This window comes from Gastrolobium bilobum, unplaced genomic scaffold (genome assembly GCF_033153095.1).
Source record: "Gastrolobium bilobum isolate Gb01-03AN ecotype WA unplaced genomic scaffold, APGP_CSIRO_Gbil_v1 utg24462, whole genome shotgun sequence".
Taxonomy (NCBI): domain Eukaryota; kingdom Viridiplantae; phylum Streptophyta; class Magnoliopsida; order Fabales; family Fabaceae; genus Gastrolobium; species Gastrolobium bilobum.
Genome location: NW_026897771.1, coordinates 25395 through 52382, shown reverse-complemented (window position 1 = coordinate 52382; position 26988 = coordinate 25395). Strand labels below are relative to the sequence as shown.

General features: G+C 34.3%; 4 protein-coding genes across 4 annotated transcripts; 2 read left to right on the top strand and 2 right to left on the bottom strand.

The window, feature by feature from the left end:
• Positions 1-1380: 1380 nt before the first annotated feature.
• Positions 1381-5736, bottom strand: LOC133310162 (uncharacterized). The gene is made up of 2 exons (XM_061511065.1): positions 5381-5736; positions 1381-2521 (listed from the first exon to the last, which is right to left on the bottom strand). Exon 2 carries the CDS (start codon positions 2517-2519, stop codon positions 1800-1802), a length of 720 nt encoding a protein of 239 aa, XP_061367049.1. The 5' UTR covers positions 2520-2521; positions 5381-5736; the 3' UTR covers positions 1381-1799.
• Positions 5737-13617: 7881 nt separating this feature from the next.
• LOC133310165 (uncharacterized) lies at positions 13618-14795 on the bottom strand. Its single transcript, XM_061511066.1, has one exon. The coding sequence runs from the start codon at positions 14793-14795 to the stop codon at positions 14076-14078; it is 720 nt and encodes a 239-aa protein (XP_061367050.1). The 3' UTR covers positions 13618-14075.
• A 4160-nt stretch (positions 14796-18955) lies between these two features.
• On the top strand, positions 18956-19599 carry LOC133310133 (putative F-box only protein 10). The gene is made up of 2 exons (XM_061511028.1): positions 18956-19484; positions 19568-19599. Exons 1-2 carry the CDS (start codon positions 18956-18958, stop codon positions 19597-19599), a joined length of 561 nt encoding a protein of 186 aa, XP_061367012.1.
• Positions 19234-20373, top strand: LOC133310146 (uncharacterized). The gene is made up of 2 exons (XM_061511040.1): positions 19234-20065; positions 20175-20373. Exons 1-2 carry the CDS (start codon positions 19678-19680, stop codon positions 20342-20344), a joined length of 558 nt encoding a protein of 185 aa, XP_061367024.1. The 5' UTR covers positions 19234-19677; the 3' UTR covers positions 20345-20373.
• The last annotated feature ends 6615 nt before the right edge of the window (positions 20374-26988 follow it).

The following is a 26988-nucleotide window of genomic DNA, read 5'->3' as shown; positions in this document are numbered from 1 at the left end:
CAAAATATTTTAATTTTTTTATCCGCATCAAATGTTAATTGATTTCATGATATTAAAATGGGTAGCTTGGTCCATTGCTTTATAATCTAGTTAAAATATATAAGTTTAATATATTTCTAATTTTTAAGTTGAATAATTTAGGTTCATTAACCAAATTGTCCCCTTTTAAATGAATGTATCAATTTGTCATACTTTTTAAATTTTATATTAATCTTCCTCTATTTCAGTGTTATTAAACCCGACCCGGGCATCGACCTAGTCGGGGTACTGGGTTACTGGTCGGACCGGCGGGTCACTGGTTGGACCGGATGACTCGGATACTTATAGATATGTAAAAATATATATAGATAATTTACAAAAAAAATATATATATATATAGATATAAACATATAAATTCAATTATATTTTCATATCTAAAATGAATTAAATAAAGTTCATTAAATAAGCTCAAAAAACATGAAACATAAATAAATAAAAATGCACGCTATTACTATGTCAATTTAAATTGCTACTTAGAATCCCCATAAACATACCTCTCAATGATATTGAACTCATAATTTTTAAATTCATCTACATTAAAATAACACGTCACATTCTCTTAATTTATTATTTCGCAAATTGTTTCAGTATTGGAAACTTAAATTTGAGTTCATTGTAGAGAATATACTAACAAATAAAATTATAAAAAGTTTTTACAATGAGTTATACGCTTTTTCTGATAAGATGAAACAATTTTGGTTTTTTGTTTTTTGACCCGACCGGGTTTGACCGAATTTTAACCGGGTCGATGCATGACTGGTCCAATGCTTGACCCAGACCGGTTCAATGACTGGGTCACCGGGTTCTAAGTTGACCCGACCGGATCGGGCTGAGTTTTACAACAGTGCTCTATTCTATCAAAGTTGACCAAACGGGCCTTGCAATAAAGTCAAATTATATATGTAGTTTGACTCTGCTTGCTGTTTGATATTTATTTGAATAAATGAGGCACGAGACTAACCAAAAATAAAAACAAAATCAATATCATATTTTTTTATAATAAGGAAAGAAAAAGAAAATGTCTGTTCTTTTAAGGATTCAAATTTGTGACATTTTATACGAAATGACATCATTTTGGTGTATAATTAGTAATTTTTACATTCTCTCTCCTCCAACCCGGAAATATTTAATATGGTCCAGGACCATTGAATCTTTTGGTACTCTCTCTCACATCATTAATTTTTTCTTTCCTGTTTTACCCGTTATTTTCCCTCTTTTCCAATTTTACCCTCCTATTTACACTAAAGGACCACCTAAAAAATGATGGTCCCGGTTCACTATAAATAATCTCGCATAACCCATATATACCTCTGATGATTGCCCAAGCTGCTACAAGGAATATGCAGTTACAACATCGCTCTCATGGCAACCAGAACAAGTTCAACAAAATATTATAAACTACAGTAGATTCTTACAGAGCAATAAAAATCATCTGAGATCATTTAAATATACATCTTTAATCTACTCAACGAACAGGTTGAATGCGCATAAGCACAGCAAATAGCTTTCATTTTTCTTTCTTTTTCCACCTTTTTTGTAGATTCATAAAATGGTAGTAACGATAGGTTAATGTAATATGGATGATCACCAACTAACCTGTGCATCTTCAGTCAACCCACTTAGAAAGTTTTCGTTTTAATGCAGAGGGACCTATGGTACATTGAGCAACAGAGTAACTCAAAAATACAAACACAAGCTGCTAGATGAGAGTGAAAACTTGGGAGGGTCATATCAAAACTATTAATTGGTATTTGACTCATTCAGAAGTCCAACCATTTCTGATAATAGACACAAGTTCTCGGGGAGACAATGCCATCTGGTGTACAAAAGTTTATTCGTGGACAAACTCCGCATGGAATGGAAGCCATGGCACCAGGTTTCTGTTCCCCTCTAACGCCACCCTTGTTTTTGCATCTATAACAAATTCTGCCAACAGGAACAGATGCAAAATCTCCAAATCCAGTGCTCGTCACCTCAATGATTTCATCATCCAAAACCAAAGTTCGTAAAATCTCTTCTATTTGCTGTGTGGTGACTTCAACAGCGAAGACCCCACTCTTTCTGCTCCACTCTAAAACTCCTTCACGTGTGGCAACTTTCTGCCTGAAAATGTATCTCATGCACACATCCTTTACAAGGTTTATGAACTCTGTATCAAGACTCCCTTCAGTATACCAATCCCCACCGGTGATTTCCTTGGAGGGTTCAAACTCTGATGCCATGTAGTGCTTTCTCCCTTTGTTTTGAATATTAACAACCTCCTTTATCAGATTCTTTGACTGAAGCAACTTAAGGGATTTTTTGACCACGTTATCAGGGAGGTTTGTTTCTCGTTTCATGTCTCCTGTCCAGATCCCCATGTCTTTCTTGCTATGAATGAGATTATAGAGTATGCGTTCTCCGTCAGTCAAAGACCCGGAAACTAAAGCCAAGTCTTGTCGTTTCCTTTTAAGGGAAGAAGATCCTTGCAAACGACTCATTCCTTATAAGCGAAAAATGGAAATTGTAAGTAATTATATATTACTGAAATGGTTCATCAAAAATTGAAGTACTTTAACTTTAAAATGAATAACACTTGCCTGTAGATCATATTATAAATTAAAATGTTGAGTGAATCATGATAGAGGATTTTAAAACCCTGTTACATCTAAATCTTGGAACATGACAAAAAGGAAATCAGCACTATTGGAAAATTAATATAATCCAATGATCATTATTTTAAGACATCTACAACTACGACTACAACAACTCCAACCACAGAACAAGTGCAGAATCCAAAATTCATAATAAAGACATCTCTCAAGTAGTTTTTATTTTCAAGGCAACACTAAAAGAGATAACGAGACTAGTGTAATATTACTTTAGCTTATTACTTTAGCTTAAATTCATAATAAAGACATCCAAAATCCAAAATGTTCTTTAGTTAAGGGGTATTGTCATAGTGTAATATTACTTTAGCTTCCTACTTCTCTGAATTTACAAGTGTGGTTGCTAGATTGACTCTATTTATCTTTATATTTTTGGTTTTCTCTTTGTCATTCGATGCTTTTCTTATTTTACAACAAGCTAGTTAGTCGTTACAGGATAAAAAGACTTGTGGGTTTAGTAAATTGAACATGTTCTTTCTTTGCTTTAGGATAATTTAATAGCTGTTCCAAAAAGATATCTTTCTTTCATTTCAATTTGATTCTGTGCCTTCTCTTGGCTTTTCACCGAGTGTTATTATGCTAACATGACTACTTCTACCGGTGCTAAAATGGCTTTTTCTCATTGTTGATGAGCTCAAATCATTCTCTATATATCTTCTTTTTGCTTATACTCTCAACAGAGATGTCAAATGTTGGTTTTGATCGATAAGAAATAACTTGTTCTGAGCCAAGAGTTGCAAATGGCAGGAAGCTAGAGAAGAGATCACTCATAGCAAATGGCAGGAAGCTAGAGAAGAGATCACTCATATCTTCTACTGTCGCTGCTTCTATACCAGCAAAAAGATTTTCTCTGATTTTTTTTTTTTTTTTAACCTTTATGAGTTTGTTTGATAAGTTTGGTCCCGAGGTTTGGTTATTAATAGTTTTACTCAACATCTTGTGATTGCTGCCTTGAAAAACAATTGCAAGAATGCTTTGACATAAAACAAATGTAGGAAGAACTTGAATAATCAGGACTTGTGAGGCAAAAATATGAAGTGGAATTCCATAATAGCATCCGGCAAGACTCTGACAAATTCTGATCTCACCTAAGAATTCCACGAATGAGAGAAGGGAAAAACAGTCATTTTTTTAGACTAAGCAATCGAAGAGAATTTTATCAACATCATTTGAAAGTTTACCTTTTTATGTTCCAATTCTAGTCAGTCATTAATTTTTTTCAATACTTGAAATTTGATTCATATCTTTTCAATCGATCGTGCTTAGTTGATGACATTTCATAAAGTCCATATTCATATGCTTAATTGGTGTCTCATTGAGAGGATACAACCAGAAAAACATAGAAATTCTTACAAACATTGTTTGCTGTTAATCTCTCAGTATTAAATCAAATTGGTCCTGAACGTTATACTCTGATCATGTGCAGGGTGGACTTAACTATAAGGAAATAGTATATGCCACTATTAACCAATAGTATATGCCACTAACCTTATCCATATTAACGCTCATAAAATGAAAATGCTGGAAATATAAATAGCATCATTCATATGGAGGAACAAAGGATATATCGACATTACGAAAAATGAATAGATGAAAGTAGTCCAACACTATATTTTTCTCTTCCTCACAATGGGAAAGCCTATGCTGCAAAGCTGTCATAATTCCTCACTCACCTACCTTTGTACATCAATATCCAAATCTAAGACCATGACTGATTTAATTTGAAGAAATCACAATTCATTATGGCAAAAGATGACCAGGAACACCAAGGTCAAACCCCTAAGCAACTAATTAAGCTCCGTAATTTTGCCTTAAATTCAACATATCCCAAATTCAAAATAAACCTCCTACATGGCAAATCTCAGAAAAACAATTACAGTCCTCACTCCTCAGGCTCGGGTAGATGTTACAGGACTATTTTATTTACTCAACTATAAAGAACAACGACAATATATATCATTAAACTACTAGGCATGTTCAAATAGAATCATATGATCATTGACTAAAACATCACAAACAAGGCAGAAATATAATAAAACTGAAAATATAATAACCACAGTATAATAACCAGATGATTCAATACTAAGTAAAATATAATAAAACTAAAAATATATAACTCGCAATCAAAAGGAAAATTATTAACTTAAATCTTCCAATCGGTTCTCCCTCATAATTACAAGACAAAGTGATGATGGAGGTCAGGCTACCTCTAACTATCCACACAAAGTAAGATGATAACCATATAGCATAATAATATGCTATATTACCAAATGTCAATTGTCAAGGATCAATAGAGAAAAAAGCAGAACAACATAAACCAATCGAAAGCATCATGCTGCATACTTTTCCAATCAAATAAAAAATATTCTAGCCAGGCCTGAAGAGTGAAGGTTTATCAACTCACATAACACAGATAAAGTACTTAGCCACTTCATTTATATTAAAATCACACAAACAATAATAAATATGTGTTTTCCAGTCTAAAAATTAAAATCCCTTAAACATCAGCCATTATGCTTTGACAGAAAATGAGTGAAAAAAACTGCAATTCAAATTAACATTGATTTATAATTATTTTCTATGAAAAATCAAACAAGGATTCGTTTAAAGTAGGTACACCAAATAAATCAAAATCAGATCGTTAAATCACACAAATAAAAAAAAAAAATGAGCTGAGAATGTTAGAGCAATACCTGGGTTGTCTTGTTCTGTGAAAAGCGGTTCACGGTTGTGGAGAGGGGGGCCGGGGGGATGTGCTGATGCCGTGAGAAAATCGAACGGACCAGAAAAATAAACGCTATGCAGAGAGTACCCTTTCTGTTCCTCACTTAGCTTCTTTGCTCTCTGGTCTTCAAGACTCCAACCCTTCCTTCCTGCTCGAGTACCCTTATTGATGCACAAACTTAAAATAAACGCTATGCCTATGCAGAGAGAAGCGGCTCACGGTTCACCGTCGTTGCAGAAATCAATGGTGGATCGGTTGTGGCTTCGAGCTTCTCTTGATTTTTGGAGTTGCTTGGTCTCTGAAAGATAAGCGTCGAGTTTGCTGGTTTAGAATTAGGGCAAAAGAGATTTTAATTTTTGCACTCTTATTTTTATGTATTAAAAAAATTAAATATTAAAATATTAAAATTAATAGCCCGTCGGGCCAACCCAATCCGACCCTTTATCAACCCGTTTAATTCCATATGTAAACGAGGCGGGCCATATTGGGTTGGTGGGTTGAAACTCGTAACCCAACCCATCAATTTGAGTGGGTTAAACGGGCTGGCCCGACGGGCTCGGCCCATATTGCCAACCCTATAGTGGAGATACAGTTAGAGCCGGCAAAACGGGCTCGGTTCGGCGGGCCAACCCACCCACCCCGCCAAACGAGGCGGGTTGAATTTTTTAACCCATCTAAAAAGCGGGGCTAGGCGGGACGGGCTCATTTTTTGGCGAGTTGATGGTGGACATAGCAGGCCAAGGCGGGTCAGTGTAAAATAAGCTCGGGTTGGCGGGCCAACCCGCCAAACGGGACAGGACGGACTGAGTTTTTCAGCCCACTTTCAAAAGCGGGACGGGCGGGCTGGCTCTTTTTTTGGTGAATTGATGACAGGACGGGGCGGGCCGCCCACTTTACCACATCTAGATACAGTGGAGAAAATCCTTCATCGCCTTTCGCCCAAAAGATTATATAATTAGTTGTTAATTTTTCATGTCAAATTTCATTATATTAGTATTGATATCCATAAAAAATTGAACATCATAAAAATTGCATATTTTAAATTAGATAACATGGGCAAGACATGTGCCATTTATTATTATATTTTTATATAATAAAGGAGTTATAGTAGTCGCACAAGACCTGCATAAATCAATTGATATGAAGTTGTTCTAATTTAATTTTAAGTTAGTATTATTAAAAATTAGGTAACAAGAATTATGAACTTGACTCGACTAAATTAATAGATTAATCAAGAAATTAGTGAAGAAATCTCTTCTTTTATAAAATATATCATATTTCTAATAGGATTATTTGAGTATAAGTGACTAACTATGAGGATTTGTCCAATCACAGAATTATTATTATAGAAAAAGTGGATCAGTAATAATAAATGATGAGAGAGAAATATGATATATATTTCAGATCAATTAAATAAAGAAAATAAATACTCAAAATGAGATAGTTTTATCTGACAGGATTATCCAGTGAAAATTCCAAAAAAAAAAAGGATTATCCAGTGAATAATATTCCCTACTTATGAATATTTTTAAATTAAGATGAATTATTAATTTTTTTTAAAAAATAACATAATATTTAATGACTCGTGCAGAAATAAATTCTGATTTCCTTTGTTAAGGGTTCAACCCTTTGACATTGGTGCTTTCATTCTACATCATGGATGAGTAGGAGTCCAGGTCTCCACCATCCCTAAATCTTTTCATTTTTGAACACACACCAATCTTTTCGTTCAAGATGCTAACGCGAATGGAGCAAGGTCTCATTGAAGATCAAGCCTTGTTCTCCAATATCAAGAATCTGTTGGAGAAAATTCACGCTGCACTTCTGGGTACTGATGCCTTGACAGCAAGAGCAACACAATCTTCGTTGAATCAAAGAACTATGCACCATGCTCCCAACAATACTGCAATCTTGGTTAGAGAAAATTGTTCGGGGAAAAATGTGGTGCTACAAAGTTGCTTCAAGAAAATCCACCATACTCCCAAGAAGGTGTCGATTGATGTTGTGGACTCTCTAAATTTGGTGGATCTGCCGCGAACGACTTTCGGCGAGGGCGTTCCGACGTTCGCGGTGGACGCAATGGGAGGAGAAAGTAAGGCGAAAGAAAATGAAGAAGCCAAGAGTAAAATGGCTGATTCGAGGGAAAAAAATTCAGTTTCAGAGAAAGAATCACCATCTCCCTTGCAAAATTCTCGTTTCTCTGTGGAACAACCACCACGATCTGTGAATTCAAAGCTAGTGGGTAAGCAGAAATCACCGAGACCCACCTCTTCACCACCAGATACACAAATCCCAAGAGCTACAAAGAGTTCAGAATTGTATATTCAATTGAATCTCTCTCAAGAAGATCTAAAGAAAGCAAAGGAGCAGAAATTACATGGTTATGCACACCAGATGTTTGCTGAAATGGCGGACCATAATCATACCTCTAACTTCAAGGTCATATTTTCCCCCTCAGATAAATGCGTGAAAAATAATGCCTGTTCTTTATTTGGTAGGGTAATGATCTTAGATTGCAAATTCTATTGGGACCCGGGAGGATTTCTAGTTCTCTTTTCTTTTTGGACCTTCAAGGAGTTAGTTGGAAATCGACCTTTGTCAGAATTAAGGACTGTTAATGAAGCTGCTGTAGTGAGAGATGTTGTTTCAGAGGCTACCGGTATTAAGATTGAAGGAGAGGTTTGTTCTTATGGTGTAGAAAATTCTCCTAAACTTGTTGGGAAATTTCTGTCGTTAGTAGCAACATTCTTTGGTGGCTTTGTGATAGCTTTTATCAAATGGTGGCTTATTACTGTTGTCATGTTGTCCACTCTTCCACCACCTCCTTGTGTTGCTGGCGTTGCTATGGTCATTACCATTGGAAGGACGACTTCCAAAGGTCAAAACGTGAATGCTAAAGCTACACATGTAGTTGAACAAGCAATTGGCTCAATAAGAACTGTTGCATCCTTTTGTGGGGAAACAGAAGTAGTATCTGATGAATCAAAGTGACGATGTAGATACAACGTACACTTGATGATTCCACGTCAACATAGTTTTGATGACAACAAAGAGGAATGTTCAAAGACGAAGCAATATCCAAAAGAAACTCAAGCAAATGTGAAAGCATGCACCAAGTCTCAAGCATCAATCCAAGTCCAAAATCTCAAATGGTATATTTATTTAAGACTTAGGAAAAATGTGTAAAGATGCATAGATACAAAGCATTGCATGAGCTCAAGGTCATTCATCACTCATATATTTCAAAAGCATGCATCCTTGAAAGAAAAGTCAAGACAAATGGTTTCATATGTACAATATTGGTTTGGAAGAAGTACCTACGTGATACAAACGTTTCTAGATAATTTCCATAACTAATAACATGCATTACAAGTCATAAAACCCGTTTGGAAAGAGAAGAAACTCAGAATTCGTACAAAAAGGATGCTGCCATGAAATATCCGGATATTTCACTAAGAATATCCGGATATCAATACCCAGATATGGTACCACAAATATCCGGATACCAATATCCGAATATGTGCCCGATAAATATCCGGATATGTACGAATTACAACGGCTAGTTTTCATAGGAGGTGTCAATATAAATACCCACATCAGTCATGATGAACAGTACACGACTCTAGATCATTTATTGAATTTTTATTACTCATTCTAGCCCATTATAGCTCATTAATTGCTTACTTTACTCATTGCATACACTTGAGCTCATCTTTCCTTTTAAGCTATACATCTCTTAGTTCTTCAATTTGTGCAATCTGTACTTTGAGAATACTTAGCCACTTTTAATCACCTTAATCTTACTTCTTGATTTGAGAGGGGAGTGAACCCTATACTCGAGAGGTCACCAAATTCCTAAGTAAATTTGGAGTGCAAAATTATGAGGCATCAAGAGCCCGAAGTCTTGAAAAGTTGCAGAGGTTTGTCAAGCACCCTCAAGCTTGATAGTTAGTGAAAAGAATTGATCGAGCGACTTCAGTCTCGACGTAGGTCACGGTGGTGGTGACTGAACCAGGATACATCTAGTTTTCAATTTCTCTATCCTTGATCTCTTTATTTAAGCATTAAAATTGCAATTTTAGATTGTCGCTTGCTTACTTTGTTGATCACTACACTTAGATTTTTCCTCATTAAATCACTTCATTGAAGAAATAGTCTTTAAAATATAAAAGGAGGTACTTTGCGAAAATATTTTGTAAAACTCAATTCATCCCCCTCTTGAGTATTGAAGCCACTTGTCCAACAATATTTAGTTACAGAAAATTTCTTGTAGATGTTTACAAATTAGGAGTTCACAATGGTTTTGTAGTTGTTTTTGGTCTTGGCATGGATATGCTAGTTATTTTCTGTGGTTATGCTTTGGCTGTATGGTTTGGAGCAAAGATGATAATGGAAAAAGGGTATGATTCGAGTGCGGTGGTCATTGTGATTGTTGATGTGTTAACTGCTTCTATGCCACTTGGCCAAGCATCTCGTTCCGTGAGTGCTTTTGTTGCAGGTCAAGCTGCAGTTTATAAATTGTTTCAGACAATTGAGAGGAGGCCAGAGATAGATGTTTATGACCCGAATGGATCATCAGTGTCTGTGGAGACCGATGGACTCTTAGCTTTGGCACGAGTTGGTAGCCGAAGGGTTGTTCAAATATCAGCTGGATTCATAATCTTTTTCTCCATACTTGGAAAATTTGGAGTTGTCTTTGCTTCAATCCCAGGGCCAATAGTTGCAGCTTTATATTGCCTTTTCTTTGCCTATGTGGGTTCTGCAGGTCTCGGATTCCTTCAGTTTTGCAATTTAAACAACTTTAGAACTAAATTCATCTTAGGATTCTCTGTTTTCATGGGCTTCTCTATACCACAATACTTCAATGAGTACACAACATTTAAGGGCTATGATCCTATACACACCCACACTAGATGGTTCAACGACGTGATCAATGTCCCATTCTCGTCCAAAGCATTTGTCTGGTTCATTGACACTGTTCTTGGATGCCACATTGCACAAGAATTTTATGGTGAAGAAGTGCTGAAGAGTGTTAACAAAATCTATGAGATTATGGTGAAGAAGTTAGAATCACATGTTATACAGTGTGTGTACCTCTCTTTTTATGCAGCCTATATAAAAGGATTTCTATTCTCTTTTTTTCTCCTTGGACCTTGAGGACAAGGTCCGTTTTTGAGAGGACGGCAATGTTACGAAGAGGTGGAGCCCAAAGTTGTGAATATTCATTAGGAACATAAGGGCGACAACGTTGGTGGAAATAATGCAATTGTATATAAGTGGTTGTGTAGTAGGTAAATAGATTGACGTAGTAGTTAATGATATGGCTATTGGAAGCATTGACGTGGCATTGGTTTAGGACAATAATAGCTTGTTGTCATTGTAATAAAAGGCCAGCTGTTGTAATGGATACCATTCATTGAAGAAAATAGAAACCAAAAGTCTTTCTTGTTCTTGTATCCCGTCCTTTTCCTCTGTTAAGGGTTCAACCCTTTAACAGATAAATACCTTCATCTGATGCATGAGGTTCATATAATAGGGAAGTATAAATAATATTTTTTTTATTCTAACAGTATCCTTTCTTAGGAGCGATTGCTAAAGAAGAATTTTTTTTTATCCAAAAATTACTATTCTCGAAAATATAGTAGGAAAATGAGTTTTTCGAAAATGTTATCAAAATATTATTTGGTAGGTCAAAATATTATCGAAAATATTGACTTAAGTTTCTTGAATCTAATGTTTGGTTGATGTAAAATATTGTTAAGTAAACAAAATCTTGTGTAATTTTCTCAGCCCATGGTAATCCAAGAATACCACCACACAAAATTTTGGTTTATGGTATTTTTGGATGATATATTAATTTTAGAAAACACACAAAATGGATTCTCGAGAAAATTACCTTCCTAATTTTTTTTAAAAGTACTACCAAACACGATATTTTTGAATATCCACCATCACTTTTCCTAATATATGAAATAAAATCCTCCTGCGAAACACAAATCATACCTTTTTCAGCCCACTATGCGTCGTGTTATCTTTTAGAAGAAGGTAATTAGAAAAAAGAATAATGTTATTATATCAAGTGATTGGAAATTTTCTTTGCATTGTGGATGTGGATGTTGTATTTTTTTGTCACTGCAGGTTCAATTGATGTGTTGTTCGTCATATATATTACCCTGAAAATTATTATGATTTAAACAACAATAAATAAATAAATAAATAATTTCTTACAAATATTGGGATAAAAACTGTAGTCTCTTCTTAATTCAAGTGGCTAGTATACTAACATTCGTATAAATCCATCCAAAAAGGACAAAAATGCTAAAAGCAAAAGATAGAAAATGAATACATAAAGCCCAAAAACCAAAAATTGAAAGATGCAAATAGCCACTTAGAGAGCACTCCACTAGGTTCATTTGTGAGCCCCAACAATGCTCTTGACAGCATCAGCAGCATCTTGTGCCTTTGCCTTCATTTGTTGGCCAGCCTACAACAGTAAAATCAGTTTTCATCACTCAGAAAAATTGCTAATTAAGATTCACCATCTGATAATTTTGACTTCTAAATAATCTTGAGAAGCAGTTATTGTTGATTATGCATGAATTTTTTTCTATAGAATGTTAGTCAACGTAACTAAATTGCTTAAATAAATGGCCTAACCTCTTGGCAGGATTCTTTGGCAGATTGAGCATCATTGCTTGCCTTGTCCATCATGTTATTTGCCTTCTCCTAAATCAGCAATAACATTATATCAAGCTAGCTATCATGCCACTATAATTGGCAATGATATGCAAAATTTAAAAGGGCAAGTGTAGAAGTGCTAAAACTCACCTAAGCTTGTCCCATGGCTTGGCCAGCCTTATGGCTTGTATTCTGGGATTGATTCATTTTTGGTTTCCCTGTTTTAGTCTTGTAATGATTTGCACCATTTATCTGAGATGCTTTAGTTTGGGCTTAAGACTAGGAATTTCTGTTTATCTTTGCTTGTAAATTGACTGTTAAACCATAGCTGGCTAAAAGCCTAAACTAAAAATAGAAAGCGTCAAGGAGTCCAATCCCACAATGTATTTAAAAAAAAAAAATAGTGTACCTTAAGATATGCCAATGAACTTTTACATGAACTTTATTCTTAATTAGTTTTAAACTGGATTTTTTTTCTTGTTACATTTCATCCCAAAGTGTTTTGGAGTCCAAGAGCAAAGTAAAAACCAACCTAATCTTGGGCTAAAATATTATTTAAGGTCTGTTTGATTTGCTACAAATCAAGGGACTAGACAAGATAAAAAAAAAGGTGTGATATGTTTGATTTGTGAAATAGCTCAAGCACGGGACATTTAAATGTAATTTTAGCATATATATTTTTTATATTATTGACTAATTATGTTTTGTGAATTTTTTTTTAAAGAAATTTGATTATTAAAGGTTGGCTTTTTAATGTACCAATGAATTATTTTATTATAGTGTAAAAAACTTTACATTGACGGCATAGCAAATTTAAACTCTTCCCACGATCAACATCAATTTGAAATTATGAATTAGCTTTTGCTCGTTTTCTATTCTTTCTTTCTTTCACTTTTTTTTTTCAATTGTTGTATGTATGCTCTTGTTAAGGAAAAATGAATACTCCACTAAGTACATGCATAAACTAATAAGAGATTATTCCAACTTAATTAGTCGTCTCATAGTTTGAGTCCATGAAACACAATTGTATTAAAACTATATAGGAAAAACTTTGCCACCATGTTGTCTTATCCAGCTTATATTGGACTAGTTACATAATCGAAGAACCAATAGATTATATCAAAAAATCTCGAATTCAAGGAATAAAAAAATATATCTTGAAATAGTCGCCCTGGATCAAGAGCGAAGTTACTATGCTCCACGAGCAAAGAAAATTGGATGAGACTAAAGTGAAAGAAAGAGAGAAAAGGTTGAGAAGAGAGAAAAAAAATTAATCCAAGTGTCAATTTTTTAATGGAACAATCACGGTGGTCCTGGACCATATTATAAAATTCCAACCCGGAAATATTTAATATGGTCCAAGACCATTGAATCTTTTGGTGCTCCCTCTCACATCATTAATTTTTTCTTTCCTGTTTTACCCCTGTTATTTTTCCTCTTTTCCAATTTTACCCTCCTATTTACACTAAGGGACCACCTAAAAAATGGTGGTCCCGGTTCACAATAAATAATCTGGCATAACCCATATATACCTCTGATGATTGCCCAAGCTGCTACAAGGAATATGCAGTTACAACATCGCTCTCATGGCAACCAGAACAAGTTCAACAAAATATTATAAACTACAGTAGATTCTTACAGAGCAATAAAAATCATCTGAGATCATTTAAACATACATCTTTAATCTACTCGACGAACAGGTTGAATGCGCATAAGCACAACAAATAGCTTTCATTTTTCTTTTCTTTTTCCACCTTTTTTGTAGATTCATAAAATGGTAGTAACGATATGTTAATGTAATATGGATGATCACCAACTAACCCGTGCATCTTCAGTCAACCCACTTAGAAAGTTTTCGTTTTAATGCAGAGGGACCTATGGTACATTGAGCAACAGAGTTACTCAAAAATACAAACACAAGCTGCTAGATGAGAGTGAAAACTTGGGAGGGTCATATCAAAACTATTAATTGGTATTTGACTCATTCAGAAGTCCAACCATTTCTGATAATAGACACAAGTTCTCGGGGAGACAATGCCATCTGGTGTACAAAAGTTTATTCGTGGACAAACTCCGCATGGAATGGAAGCCATGGCACCAGGTTTCTGTTCCCCTCTAACGCCACCCTTGCTTTTGCATCTATAACAAATTCTGCCAACAGGAACAGATGCAAAATCTCCAAATCCAGTGCTCGTCACCTCAATGATTTCATCATCCAAAACCAAAGTTCGTAAAATCTCTTCTATTTGTTGTGTGGTGACTTCAACGGCGAAGACCCCACTCTTTCTGCTCCACTCTAAAACTCCTTCACGTGTGGCAACATTCTGCCTGAAAATGTATCTCATACACACATCCTTTACAAGGTTTATGAACTCTGTATCAAGACTCCCTTCAGTATACCAATCCCCACCGGTGATTTCCTTGGAGGGTTCAAACTCTGATGCCATGTAGTGCTTTCTCCCTTTGTTTTGAATATTAACAACCTCCTTTATCAGATTCTTTGACTGAAGCAACTTAAGGGATTTTTTGACCACGTTATCAGGGAGGTTTGTTTCTCGTTTCATGTCTCCTGTCCAGATACCCATGTCTTTCTTGCTATGAATGAGATTATAGAGTATGCGTTCTCCGTCAGTCAAAGACCCAGAAACTAAAGCAGAGTCTTGTCGTTTCCTTTTAAGGGAAGAAGGTCCTTGCAAACGACTCATTCCTTATAAGCGAAAAATGGAAATTGTAAGTAATTATATATTACTGAAATGGTTCATCAAAAATTGAAGTACTTTAACTTTAAAATGAATAACACTTTCCTGTAGATCATATTATAAATTAAAATATTGAGTGAATCATGATAGAGGATTTTAAAACCCTGTTACATCTAAATCTTGGAACATGACAAAAAGGAAATCAGCACTATTGGAAAATTAATATAATCCAATGACCATTATTTTAAGACATCTACGACTACGACTACGACAACTCCAACCACAGAACAAGTGCAGAATCCAAAATTCATAATAAAGACATCTCTCAAGTAGTTTTTATTTTCAAGGCAACACTAAAAGAGATAACGAGACTAGAAACCTTTAACTAATATAACCAATACCAAATAATCATGATGAAATAACAAAGAAATGTTTTCCCATTGTAACTCTGACGCCACAATTTTGCTAGATTAATCACATTCTCGATGTGTCTCAAAATATGCAAGGGGATTGATCAATTCCCCAAAAATTTTATAGCTTCCACTTCCTTTAGCTTGAAAGTGAAGACATCAAATTTGAAAGAAAACTGTCTGATGCAACCGAAGACATTAATTCACATATACTTAGCAGAAACTACACACACACGCACAGTCCTTTATATGCATTTGACTGAATGTAATTCATATTTGGGGATAACAAAATATAATACAAAAGCACATGAAAAGTTAAGTCAGGAAAAAGTCCAATAAAATCATATGCATATGTATGCACAGGATACATGGCCGTTTAGGATCAGTCATTTTCCGGGTATAAGAAAGACATATCAGTTTGTCAAAGCTAACACTAATTCACATGAACAGAAACAGGAAAAATCAACAAACCCACCACGTAGACTCCAACATACTCAGTCACAGTTGATTGGTTCAATGAATAATCAGAAAGAATTCAGCGAATTGAGAGTATGAGGCTAGACTAGCTAAAAAAAACAATTGCTTCCAACCCTAAGGACCTAACCTAATAATACAGAAACAAGAATGAAGATAAACCTGCAGGGTTGAGGATTTCAGCAAACAACAATTTGCAAAATTGGGACTTCCCCTTCAGGCTTTTGTAATTGATTTATTGTAGAAACCACAACTAGCTACATGCATGACAAATCACATTCAGAACAGGGATGAATCTGAACCATCAATTTTATCAAACACCTAGCGTGCAATTTATGCACACACATGTTACATAGCTTCTCTAACACAATTCAATAAACAAGCAAGCGCTACACGAAATATGAAAGCCCATAAAGCACCAAAGTAAGAATAACAAAAGGTTAAGTGGTTTCATTTCATTACCCGCTTTGACGAGTACCAAAGGTTCTCTGCGATGCCACGGGAAACTGCAGAAAAGCGTACATGTACATGCTATGTAGACATAGGTTATATTTTTTTATTTTTATTTTTAAGACGATATGGTATAATTTGTAATATTTTAAAAAAAATAATAAGGCGCTGCCCTCGAATCCCCGCCACTTCATGGGCGGACATAAACTTTTTTTCCTGGGTCCACCACTGATCATGTGCAAGGTGGACTTAGAGTAAGGCTTATCATTTTTCCCCCATTATTTGGAGTAAAAAAAATTCAAGTTACTACAATTTCATTTTTTTACCCGCATCAAATGCTAATGATTTCATGATATTAAAATGGGTAGCTTGGTCCATTGCTATATAATCTAGTTAAAATATATAAATTTAATATATTTCTAATTTTTAAGTTGAATAATTTAGGTTGATTAACCAAATTGTCCCCTTTTAAATGAACGTTTCAGTTTGTCATACTTTTTAAATTATATATTAACTTCCTCTATTCCAGTGTTATTAAACCTTACCCAGGCATCGACCTGGTCGGGGTACTGGGTAGGGTTGGCAAAACGGGCCAACCCGGCTCGACCCGACCCAACCCACACTCAACCCGTAAAAAATGGGTCGGGTTAGGGTTGACCCGAAAAAATAAACGAGCCAGAAAACTCAACCCAGCCCGACCCGAGCCGGGTTAGGGTTGGCTCGATAATCAGCTCGCGGGTTGGCTCGGAAAAAAGCTCGCGGGTTGGCTCAAAAAAAGCTCGTTGATTAGCTCGAAATGATGCCAGTGGGTTGGCTCGCGGGTTGGCTCGCGAGTTGGCTCAAAAAAATTGATTTTTGTGGAACTAGTCTTATTTATGGTCTTGTACTAAACAAGTTTAAAGTTCAAAATGTAAGCTTTCATCTTCCACTGATCAAAATTAAGCTAAATAAAATCAAACGGTAAAAAAAAAAATGAAAAAAAAAACTTAACAGCAATAAACATACAAATGGACCAAAATGTTACCCTATTCTTAATAAAATTTATAAGTTTCTAATTAGAAAAGCTAATTATTTATAAGTTCAAAATGTAAATCTTTCTTATTTTTTTTTTTAATACAGTCATATTATTTTTTTAATTAAAAAAAAATACCCAACCCGCGAGCTGGCCCGTTTGACCCGCGGGCTGGCTCGTTTGGGTCTGGGTTGTATCGGGTCGGGTTGAGTCGGGTTGGCAGCTCATTTAGGCCAACCCAACCCGACTCATTTAGGACGGGTTGCAAGCCAACCCGACGGGTTGGCTCGTTTTTGCCATCCCTAGTACTGGGTTACTGGTTGGACCGATTGACCCAGATACATATAAATATGTAAAAATATATATAGATATGAACATATAAGTTCAATTATATTGTCATATCTAAAATGAATTAAATAAGGTTCATTAAATAAACTCAAAAAACATGAAACATAAATAAATAAAAATGCACGCTATTACTATGTCAATTTAAATTGCTACTCAGAATTCCCATAAACATACCTCTCAATGATATTGAACTCATATTTTTTAAATTCATCTACATTAAAATAACACGTCACATTTTCTTAATTTATTATTTCGCAAATTGCTTCAGTATTGGAAACTTAAATTTGAGTTCATTGTAGAAGATTATACTAACAAATAAAATTATAAAAAGTTTTTACAATGAGTTCTACGTTTTTTCTGATAAGTTGAAACAATTTTGGTTTTTTGTTTTTTGACCCGACCGGGTTTGGCCGGGTTTTAACCGGGTCGAAGCATGACTGGTCCAATGCTTGACCCGGACCGGTTCAATGACTGGGTCACCGGGTTCCGGGTCGACCCGACCGGATCGGGCCGAGTTTTACAAGAGTGCTCTATTCGATCAAAGTTGACCAAACGGGCCTTGCAATAAAGTCAAATTATATATGTAGTTTGACTCTGCTTGCTGTTTGATATTTATTTGAATAAATGAGGCACGAGACTAACCAAAAATAAAAACAAAAACAATATCATATTTTTTTATAATGAGGAAAGAAAAAGAAAATGTTTGTTCTTTTAAGGATTCAAATTTGTGACATTTTATTCGAAATGACATCATTTTGGTGTATAATTAGTAATTTTTACATTCTCTCTCCTCCATAAAATTTGGAAGAGAGAGAAAGTGAATGAGAGAGAATATGAAAAAATTATCAAATATGCTTAAAAACGATGTCGTTTCATTTAAAATGAGTTAAAATTATGTCATTTGAAAAAGGAAAATATTTTTCCCTAATATTATTATTATTATTATTGATGAAAATTTGATATTTTTAAATTTAAAGGAGTTTTGAAATATCATCGCATAAACATATTAATATTATTAATGAATATTGATTTTTCTTTTTCCTTATTACCAAAAATATTCAATTTATTCAACGAGATTTACTTGAATAAATAGATGTCGACTTTAATAAAAGAAAAATAAATTTATATATATATAATTTGAAAATAAGATAAATTAGTAATATTTTTTTAAAAAAGGGCGGGCAATATTTTTTAGATGAGCCAATAATTTAAAAAAAGGGCGGGTAATTATTTTTGTAGATTAATTTATTTGAATGTTATGGGCTTTTTCAATCTCGGCAAGGTGAGGTATTATTTATTATAAATTGGATCTCACATCACAGACGAGTAGTAAGTAAATAAGTAGTAGCCAATTCCCCTCTCTAAATAAGGAAAAGGAAAGAGAATACTCTTTCATTTCCCTTCTCTTGCTCTGTTCCTTTCCCACAAAACTCGCCTTTAGGGTTTTGTCTCTCCTCATCGGCGGCGCCACAATGTCTGGATATTGTGTTCCGGTAGATATAGTGGAGCAAATCCTCCGTCGCCTACCGCCTAAAAGCGTTGGGAAATGTATGACAGTGTGTAAATCATGGAACTTATTGATTAAAAGCCACAGCTTCTTATCCTCTTATCAACATCCCTCACTCTCCACTCCTCTCTTCCTTGTCAAGACCTCACATTATCAGTATCATTGTCTATCCTCCCCCTCAAATATGATCGAACGCAGCTCGTTTCCAAATCCTACATGTGAGTACAGCTGTGTGAGCGCTGTCAACGGCCTCGTTTGCCTCGCTTCCTACGAGAAAAAGAATTTCATCCTCTTTAACCCTCTGACACAGAGAAGCCTCCGATTCCCATTCTCCCAAACATTATGTAACTCAAACATAGATCTCAAGTCTGGTTTGCCGTTTGGATTTGGGTTTGATTCCAAGAAGAATGATTTCAAGGTGGTACATATGTGTTACAGTACTGGCCGCCGCTTCAATGTTCCTCCTAAGGTAGGGTTGTATTCCCTCAACGAAGGTGCTTGGAGGGATATTAATACTCCATTCGACCAAGATTTATTTAATTATGCGGATTGTTATTTTCGGCAATTACTTTTCCAGGACAGTGTGCGTTGGCTTGCCTACCAGATTAGTGGTGACGTTTGGCAACCACAACCACCAACACATTACCACATAGTGATGTTCAATGTTGTGAGGAGAAGTTCAGCAAGATGGAGCTTCCAGAAGTTTTGGCTAGGTCCTCCAGGGTGTTGGGTATTACTGTTATCGATGGTTGCCTCTCGCTTATACAGTACCCTGCAGAAGGACTGCCTAAAGATGCTACTAATATATGGATGAAGAGAGAGGAGTCATGGAGCAAACTTTACAGTCTTTCTCCATTTGAGGGAAATATTAGACGGCTATCGGGACAGAGCATGAACTCTGAAGTTTTAGTGATTCCAAGTTGCAGTATTTTTGGAGAAATAATGTCATTGCATTCGTATGATCTCAAGAGCCAAGAGATGACAGAACTTGGGTTCAAAAGAATGGCCATGGCTTTATGTGCTTCTGACTTCACATGCAGCTTGGTTTTGCTTGACAAAGGAAGCTATGCTGATGGTTCGTCTACTTTACTAATGCTTTCTTTATTGTAGTTTTGTATTCATTTGGTGGATTCAGATTTTTTATTATTATTTACTGTTCTTCTTTATACTGATGTGATGTGCAGTGTGGGTCTCATCAGACGAAGGAGGATCATCAGAGGAAGGAGAATCATCAGATGAAGGAGAATTAAGGCGGAAGCTGAAAAGGCAGAAATCGATAGATTACGAAACGCAGTTAGTCATCAGGCGAAGCCAACTTAAAGCGGAAGCTGAAAAGTCAGGAATTGATAGATGATTATTACCAATCATCAGGCGAAGCCAAATCAAGGCAGAAGCTGAAAAGGCAGAAATTGATAGATGATTATTACCATTAAATGATTTATTTTTTTTAGTGAAATCACTTGAATATATATATATATATATATATATATATATATATATGTCTTTATTCTCCATAATGTTGGCCTGTGGCATTTCACTTTTCTATATATTATATTTCTTGTAATCATATATTCATATTAGTATATTTAAATCCCACTAAAATGTTTGTTTATTTTCTTCTATCTTTCTAGAGATCTTCTGGATACAAAAACATTAAAATACAAACCTATAAAATCAATTTGAAGAATGCTGGTTACTAAAATTCAAATCTTTTAATACAATTTTAGGGTAACACATTGACAATCAGTTCTCTTACTAAAGATTATGCCAATGTGTAATATATTTATTCTAGGTACATCACTTGTTGAGGCAGAACTCCTTGAACATGCGTGGAATATTCTCTTTTTCATCAGCTTCATGGCATATTTATCTGCTTGCCTCTCAGTTCTTTTGTCCTCCTTTTCGCGTTTTGCACTAAAATTCTCCTCATCTAATTTGCTTCTGTGAAAACTGCTCCACAAGTAGGGTCCTGTGTTCTTTCTTTGCCAGTGTAGTTGTTTTGGATGATTCTGTACCTTACATTGGCTTTCCACCGACTGTTGTTAAGATAACATGGCAACAACTACCACTGCTAAAATGGCTTTTAATCATTGCTATTATCATAGCCTTGGTTTCAGTTCTTAGCACTTTCTGTAGCTCATCATCGTTGATGAGCTTCAAATCATTCTCATTGAATTCATCTTTTTAGGATATATTCTAAGTATCTGCTATAGTTGCAATGTCATCAGATATCAAGTTATCTGTTGTCTAGTATGACCAGTAAATTCTGCATTCGTGTTCTACCACTGGTTGGTACTAATTTGATTGTCATCACATTGTTAATGCATGTTTGAAGGAACATAAATATGTGGCTTTCTAATGCATGACTTACCAATGACTAAGTTTTTGAACTGTTTAGTGCTATTCTGGCGAAATTTCCTATGCATCAAGCCTAGTAGCTGCACCAAAGTAACGCAGAAACCAACTTAGAATAGTATGTATAGTCAATTTTGGTTCTGCAAAGCATGGTTGATATTTGATCTTACCTTTTGTCGTTTGATATTCAAGAAAAAATGTTGAGCTTTGATTGCCTAACTTGTTAAGATAAGGTAAACGAAGGGACTGTTTTCGTGCTTAAATGATGATATTTCATCAAGAACATACAAGAAATCATGAGAAGCAGTGATGTCTTTTAGAAAGAGGAGATAAAAGGGCCGACCCAGTTCAAATACCCACTTCGTGAGTGTCTGGGGAAGGGAATACTCTAGGCAGTCTTTCCCCTGCTTTTTGCAGAGAGGCTGATTCGAACCCGCGACCTGACACACCACGGCAAGCAAGCTTACCGCTGAGCCAAGCCGGCCCTTCAGAAAGAGGAGATAACGAGGAAAAATAGAGATACTTCTGTTATCTCTGCATTTAAATCAAGTGGGTCCTATATATTCTAGTATGATCATGTGCAACAGCGACCTATCAGTAAGGCTTATAATTTTTAGGGAAAAAACTCATAAACCCCGAGGTTTATTCTTTATCACTAATAATACTCCTGTGATTTTTTTCATGTCAATTATTCCTGTGATTTCTCCCCCTCCAAGTCTCCCTTTAACCCATGTTAATAATTGAGCTAACTTGTCCATTTTACTCTTATTTGTATAAAAGATACTGTTTCCATAATGCTGATAGTGATAAAGACTTGGTTCGGGCTATTGAGATCAAATGGGATAGATTCAATTAACTAACCAGTTCTATCGAATATGTTATTATAAGATAAAGAACCAAATATTTGGTTCTTGTGTACTGCATGAAAACTTAAATGGCTTCTTAATACTTCCTCTTGTTTGTTCTTGTTGCTGCTACTACACTTTCTGAAGCAGATGCCAACAAGAGTTTATCTGCAGACTTCTACTCGAGCAGCTGCCCTGAACTATTACCAATAGTAAATAAAGGGGTCATCAGAGCCATTAAAAATGAAACTCGCATAGGAGCTTCCTTGCTTCGATAGCATTTCCATGACTGCTTTGTGAATATATACATTAATTTGACTTTACTTAAATACTCTGCTTCACTTAACGCAACAATCAGGGCTGTGATGCATCAATATACTGCTGGATGATACGAGCAGTTTCAATGGAGAGAAAACGGCGGCAGATAATAATAATTCAGCTAGAGGATTCGATGTGATTGATGACATTAAAGCCATGGTTGAGAAAGCATGTTTTTTAATATCACATCCTAATAATACTAATACTATGGCCCGTAGAGGGCTTGAATCTAAAAAGGGAAAAACATTTATTTTGATGGAGGTAATGCCTTGTTGGAATTTACAGTGGAAAGTAGGCTTGGGAAGAAGGGGTTCTACCAACCTCAGCTAGTAGAGCTGATGCCATTAACATCATTCCTGCACCTTTTTTAATTCTAAGCCCTCTCAGAACAAATTTCGCTAATAAGGGGCTCTCGGTGAAGGACTTGGTGCCTCTTTTAGGGACCAAGTGCTAACTATATTACATGAGATGTGTATTAAATCATCGAAAAACAAAATTGCATTATCTTGAACATTTATAGACTAAGGGAGTTGGACTCCATTAATTTTTTCTCTTTTTTTTTATAACTCCCACATTTTTATTTGAATGTGACATATAAATATTATCTACAATAAAAGCAGAAATATTTTCCTTTAAAAAAATAACATACGCGACTCGTAGAAAGATAAGGTTGATAAAACTTGAGAAATATATAATTCCTATTACTCAAACTAAATAAGGGAATTGTTTATCTCATTGAACATGAGATAAACTTATTTTCCTACACTCACATATATAGGAGAGAGGAGAGAAAAAATGTATAAATGAGTCTCACCACTCAATATGCGAGTGTAAAAAAATGAATTTATCTCATGTTAATTGAGAAAACAATTCTTCACTAAATAAACATACTAATGTTTTACCCCGGAATCAATATATTACGGGAGTGGATCCTCTTATATGAAAAGGTGATCATGTTGTCATGTTATTTGATCACCACTACTCATTTAAAAATTATATATTTCTCTCTCTTATTTCATCATCAATGAGTGGTTGTGATCAAATAACGTGATCACATGATCATTTTTTCACATGAGATGATCCACTCCCATATATCACGACCCGTTTGGTGTATAAGATAGAATAAGAGAGTTGGATAAGGATATGAGAGTGATAAGCTTGTATCATGTCATTGCTTGATTTGATGTACACTAGTTTTGTAATTTGATAGGATTATGTTATCTTATCATGTGTTTGAGATGAATACGATATTATCCATACATGATATAAATCGATCAAAATACCATTTTTAACATAATATTGTATAATTTATTAAAAAATAATTTTTAATTTTTTTAATTTATTTATACAATTCTAACAAGGTAAAGGTTATATTTATAAACTTTTTTTTTACAAACTCTTGCAAACTACCTTATGTCTGACTGGTAATACACTCTTGAATAGAGTATCACTAGTCAGACATAGTGTAATTTGTAAGTTTGTAAAAAAAAAGTTTGTCAGTATAACCCTACTCTTCTAACAATTATAATTTTAAACAAAATATTTTAAATTAATTTTTTTAATCCTGCATATCGTATATATGTACCATTATTCAAAAATCATGATTCATTAACTACTAACTTTTGCATCATTCAAAGATCATGTTTCATGTTTCATTCAAAGTCCAAAAAATAGCCAGTTCAAACAGACTTTTGAAAAATTGACTTTTTATTTGTTGTTGTTTTTAGTAAAAATCATGGTAATATATTTATTCTATAAGGATAAATTAGAGTAAATAAAAAATTATGGTCACTCAAACAACTTACTGATGTAGAATTCCTTGAACAATATTCTTTTTTCTTCTTCTTTTTTTTCATAAGCTTCATGGAAGATTTATCTTCTTTTATCTCAGTTATTTTGTCCTCCTTTTCACATTTTGCACTGAAATTCTCATCTTATTTGTTTCTCTGAAACAGTTCCACAAGTAAGGTTGTGTGTTCTTATTCTGCTGGAGTAGTTATTTAAGATGTTCCAAAGATATATTCTTGTGGTGGACAAATTGCAGTTCCATTCCAATTTGATTATGTACAATTTATTGGCTCTTCATTGTGCATTATTATGCTAACATGACTACTTCTGCCCGGCTGCGGATCTAGGATTTTTTATAATAAAGGGGGAAAATAAAAGTTCAAAATTATAAGTATTATTAAGACTAATAGGAGATACTAACTAGTATAAATAATTTTGAGGGAGAGACTAATTATTAGTACTAATAGCCATTATTATTAAAAAAATATTATTTTATGCATAAAATTCTTTAAAAAAAAATTAAAATTAAGGGAGGGGCCAACATTCACCACTGCAGGTCTGTCTACCTGTGCTAAAATGGCATTTTCAGCAAGATGATTTATTACTGACATCATATCTTTGGTCTCAGTTCCTAGCACTTTCTATAACTCATTGTTCATTCTCCTTCATCTGCTTTTTCACTTATACTTTCAACAGAGATGTCAAATGACAGGAAGCCAGGGAATAGATCACGCATTTGCAGCCCAAGATTCTCCCTCACTAAATCTTTCTACCCTCCTGCTTTTATAACAACGAAATTTTTTTCTCTGTTTTTGTTTTCAACATTTTTGAGTTGGTTTGATAAGTTTGGTCCCAAGGTTGGGTTTGTAATAATTTTGCTCAACAACAAAAATACTTACAAACATGATTTGTTGTTTTCTCTTAGTATTAAACTTCAAGTGGGTCCTAAACATTTTAATCTTATCATGTGAAAGGTGGAGTTAGAGTAAGGCTTATCAGTTTTCCCCCATTATTTGGTGTTAAAAAATCCAAGTTACTACAATTTCATTTTTTTTTTATTGAAATTAAAACATTTTAATTTTTTTACCCCCATCAAATGCTAATGATTTCATGATATTAAAATGGGCAGCTTGGTCCATTGCTTTATAATCTAGTTAAAATATATAAGTTTAATATATTTCTAATTTTCAAGTTGAATAATTTAGGTTGATTAACCAAATTGTCCTCTTTTAAATGAATGTATCATTTTGTCATACTTTTTAAATTATATATTAATCTTCCTCTATTCGATCAAAGTTGACCAAATGGGCCTTGCAATAAAGTCAAATTATATACGTAGTTTGACTGTGCTTGCTGTTTGATATTTATTTGAATAAATGAGGCTAGAGCAAAAACAAATAAGAAAATAAAAAGAAAATCAATATCATATTTTTTTATAATAAGGAATGAAAAGGAAAACGTTTGTTCTTTTAAAGGATTCAAATTTGTGACATTTTATAAGAAACGACATCATTTTGGTGTATAATTAGTAATTTTTACATTCTCTCTCCTACATAAAATTTGGAAGAGAGAGAAAGTGGATGAAAGAGAATATGAAAAAATTATCAATTATGCTTAAAAACGACGTCGTTTCATTCAAAACTAGTATATTACCCGTGCGATGCACGGGGAAAAAAGATCAAAAATTTTGTCGTTCGCCGTGGTTGGTTAATCGCACTGTAAATCTTATACTTACAAAAAATTGTGTTGTTATTTTGTTATATATTTCAGGTGGAAAAAATTACAGCATTGACACAGAACTTTACAAATATCAACCACAAACAAAAATATGCTATTTAGAGGGATAATTAATTTTGCAAACAATTACATCATAATTACGTTATAATACACCAAGTTAACATAAGGAAGGGATATAAAAAAAATGCAAACAAATCATTGCTAACTATAACATTGATCAACAAAATCAAGGTAACAATAACACCAAACAAATATGGATTTAAAAGATCAACTTTTACCTATAATATGAAAATGCTATTCATTCAGTGTCATTTCATAGCAATCATTGGAGGGATGAGTTCAACACTTACTAAACATGTCATTTCCTGTGTGATTTCCGTTCCTTGTGTTTATGATACAGAAGGCAAAAACTCATTAAATAAGTAACACTAATATGTTAACACCCAAAAGTCATAGTATCAGCAAAAAAAAAAAGATTGGATTAAATTTTTTTAAGGACCAAAAAAAATGTTGTCTGAACGGGATTTGAATGAATCAAATAAGCATGTATGAGTCATATTTTTTGCTTACACTGCAACAAATGCATATAAACAGAATCAAAGCAACTATACTAATCTTTGAGGTAGACTTTCATTTATTGCAATCACATTTAAAAAATAATAATAAATAATTATTATTTGCAAGGATTTGTGTCCTTAGCATTTGGAATTTTACAAATTTGTATTTACAAAAATTAAAATCAGATTTAGGAATATAATTATAAAAGAAGAAGGATGAAATTTTAATTTAATTATAAAAATATGTTGGTGGGCCGGCCCTCCGGGCCGAGTCCAGTTTGCCACCTCTAACTATCAGCATGTAAAAGGTTTTTATAGTTGCGTCTAGGTTTTTATATTTTAACTTAGATATGAAATTTCATTTACTACAATCACATTTATAAAATAATAATAAACAA

Bases quoted from the DNA above. Each gene is read 5' to 3' on its own strand.
- LOC133310165 (XM_061511066.1), bottom strand. From the start codon at position 14,795: ATGAGTCGTTTGCAAGGACCTTCTTCCCTTAAAAGGAAACGACAAGAC.
- LOC133310146 (XM_061511040.1), top strand. From the start codon at position 19,678: ATGGAGCTTCCAGAAGTTTTGGCTAGGTCCTCCAGGGTGTTGGGTATT. The intron at 20,066-20,174 runs GTTCGTCTACTT...TGTGATGTGCAG, and splicing joins CAAAGGAAGCTATGCTGATG to TGTGGGTCTCATCAGACGAA.
- LOC133310162 (XM_061511065.1), bottom strand. From the start codon at position 2,519: ATGAGTCGTTTGCAAGGATCTTCTTCCCTTAAAAGGAAACGACAAGAC.
- LOC133310133 (XM_061511028.1), top strand. From the start codon at position 18,956: ATGTCTGGATATTGTGTTCCGGTAGATATAGTGGAGCAAATCCTCCGT. The intron at 19,485-19,567 runs GTGCTTGGAGGG...TTACTTTTCCAG, and splicing joins GTTGTATTCCCTCAACGAAG to GACAGTGTGCGTTGGCTTGC.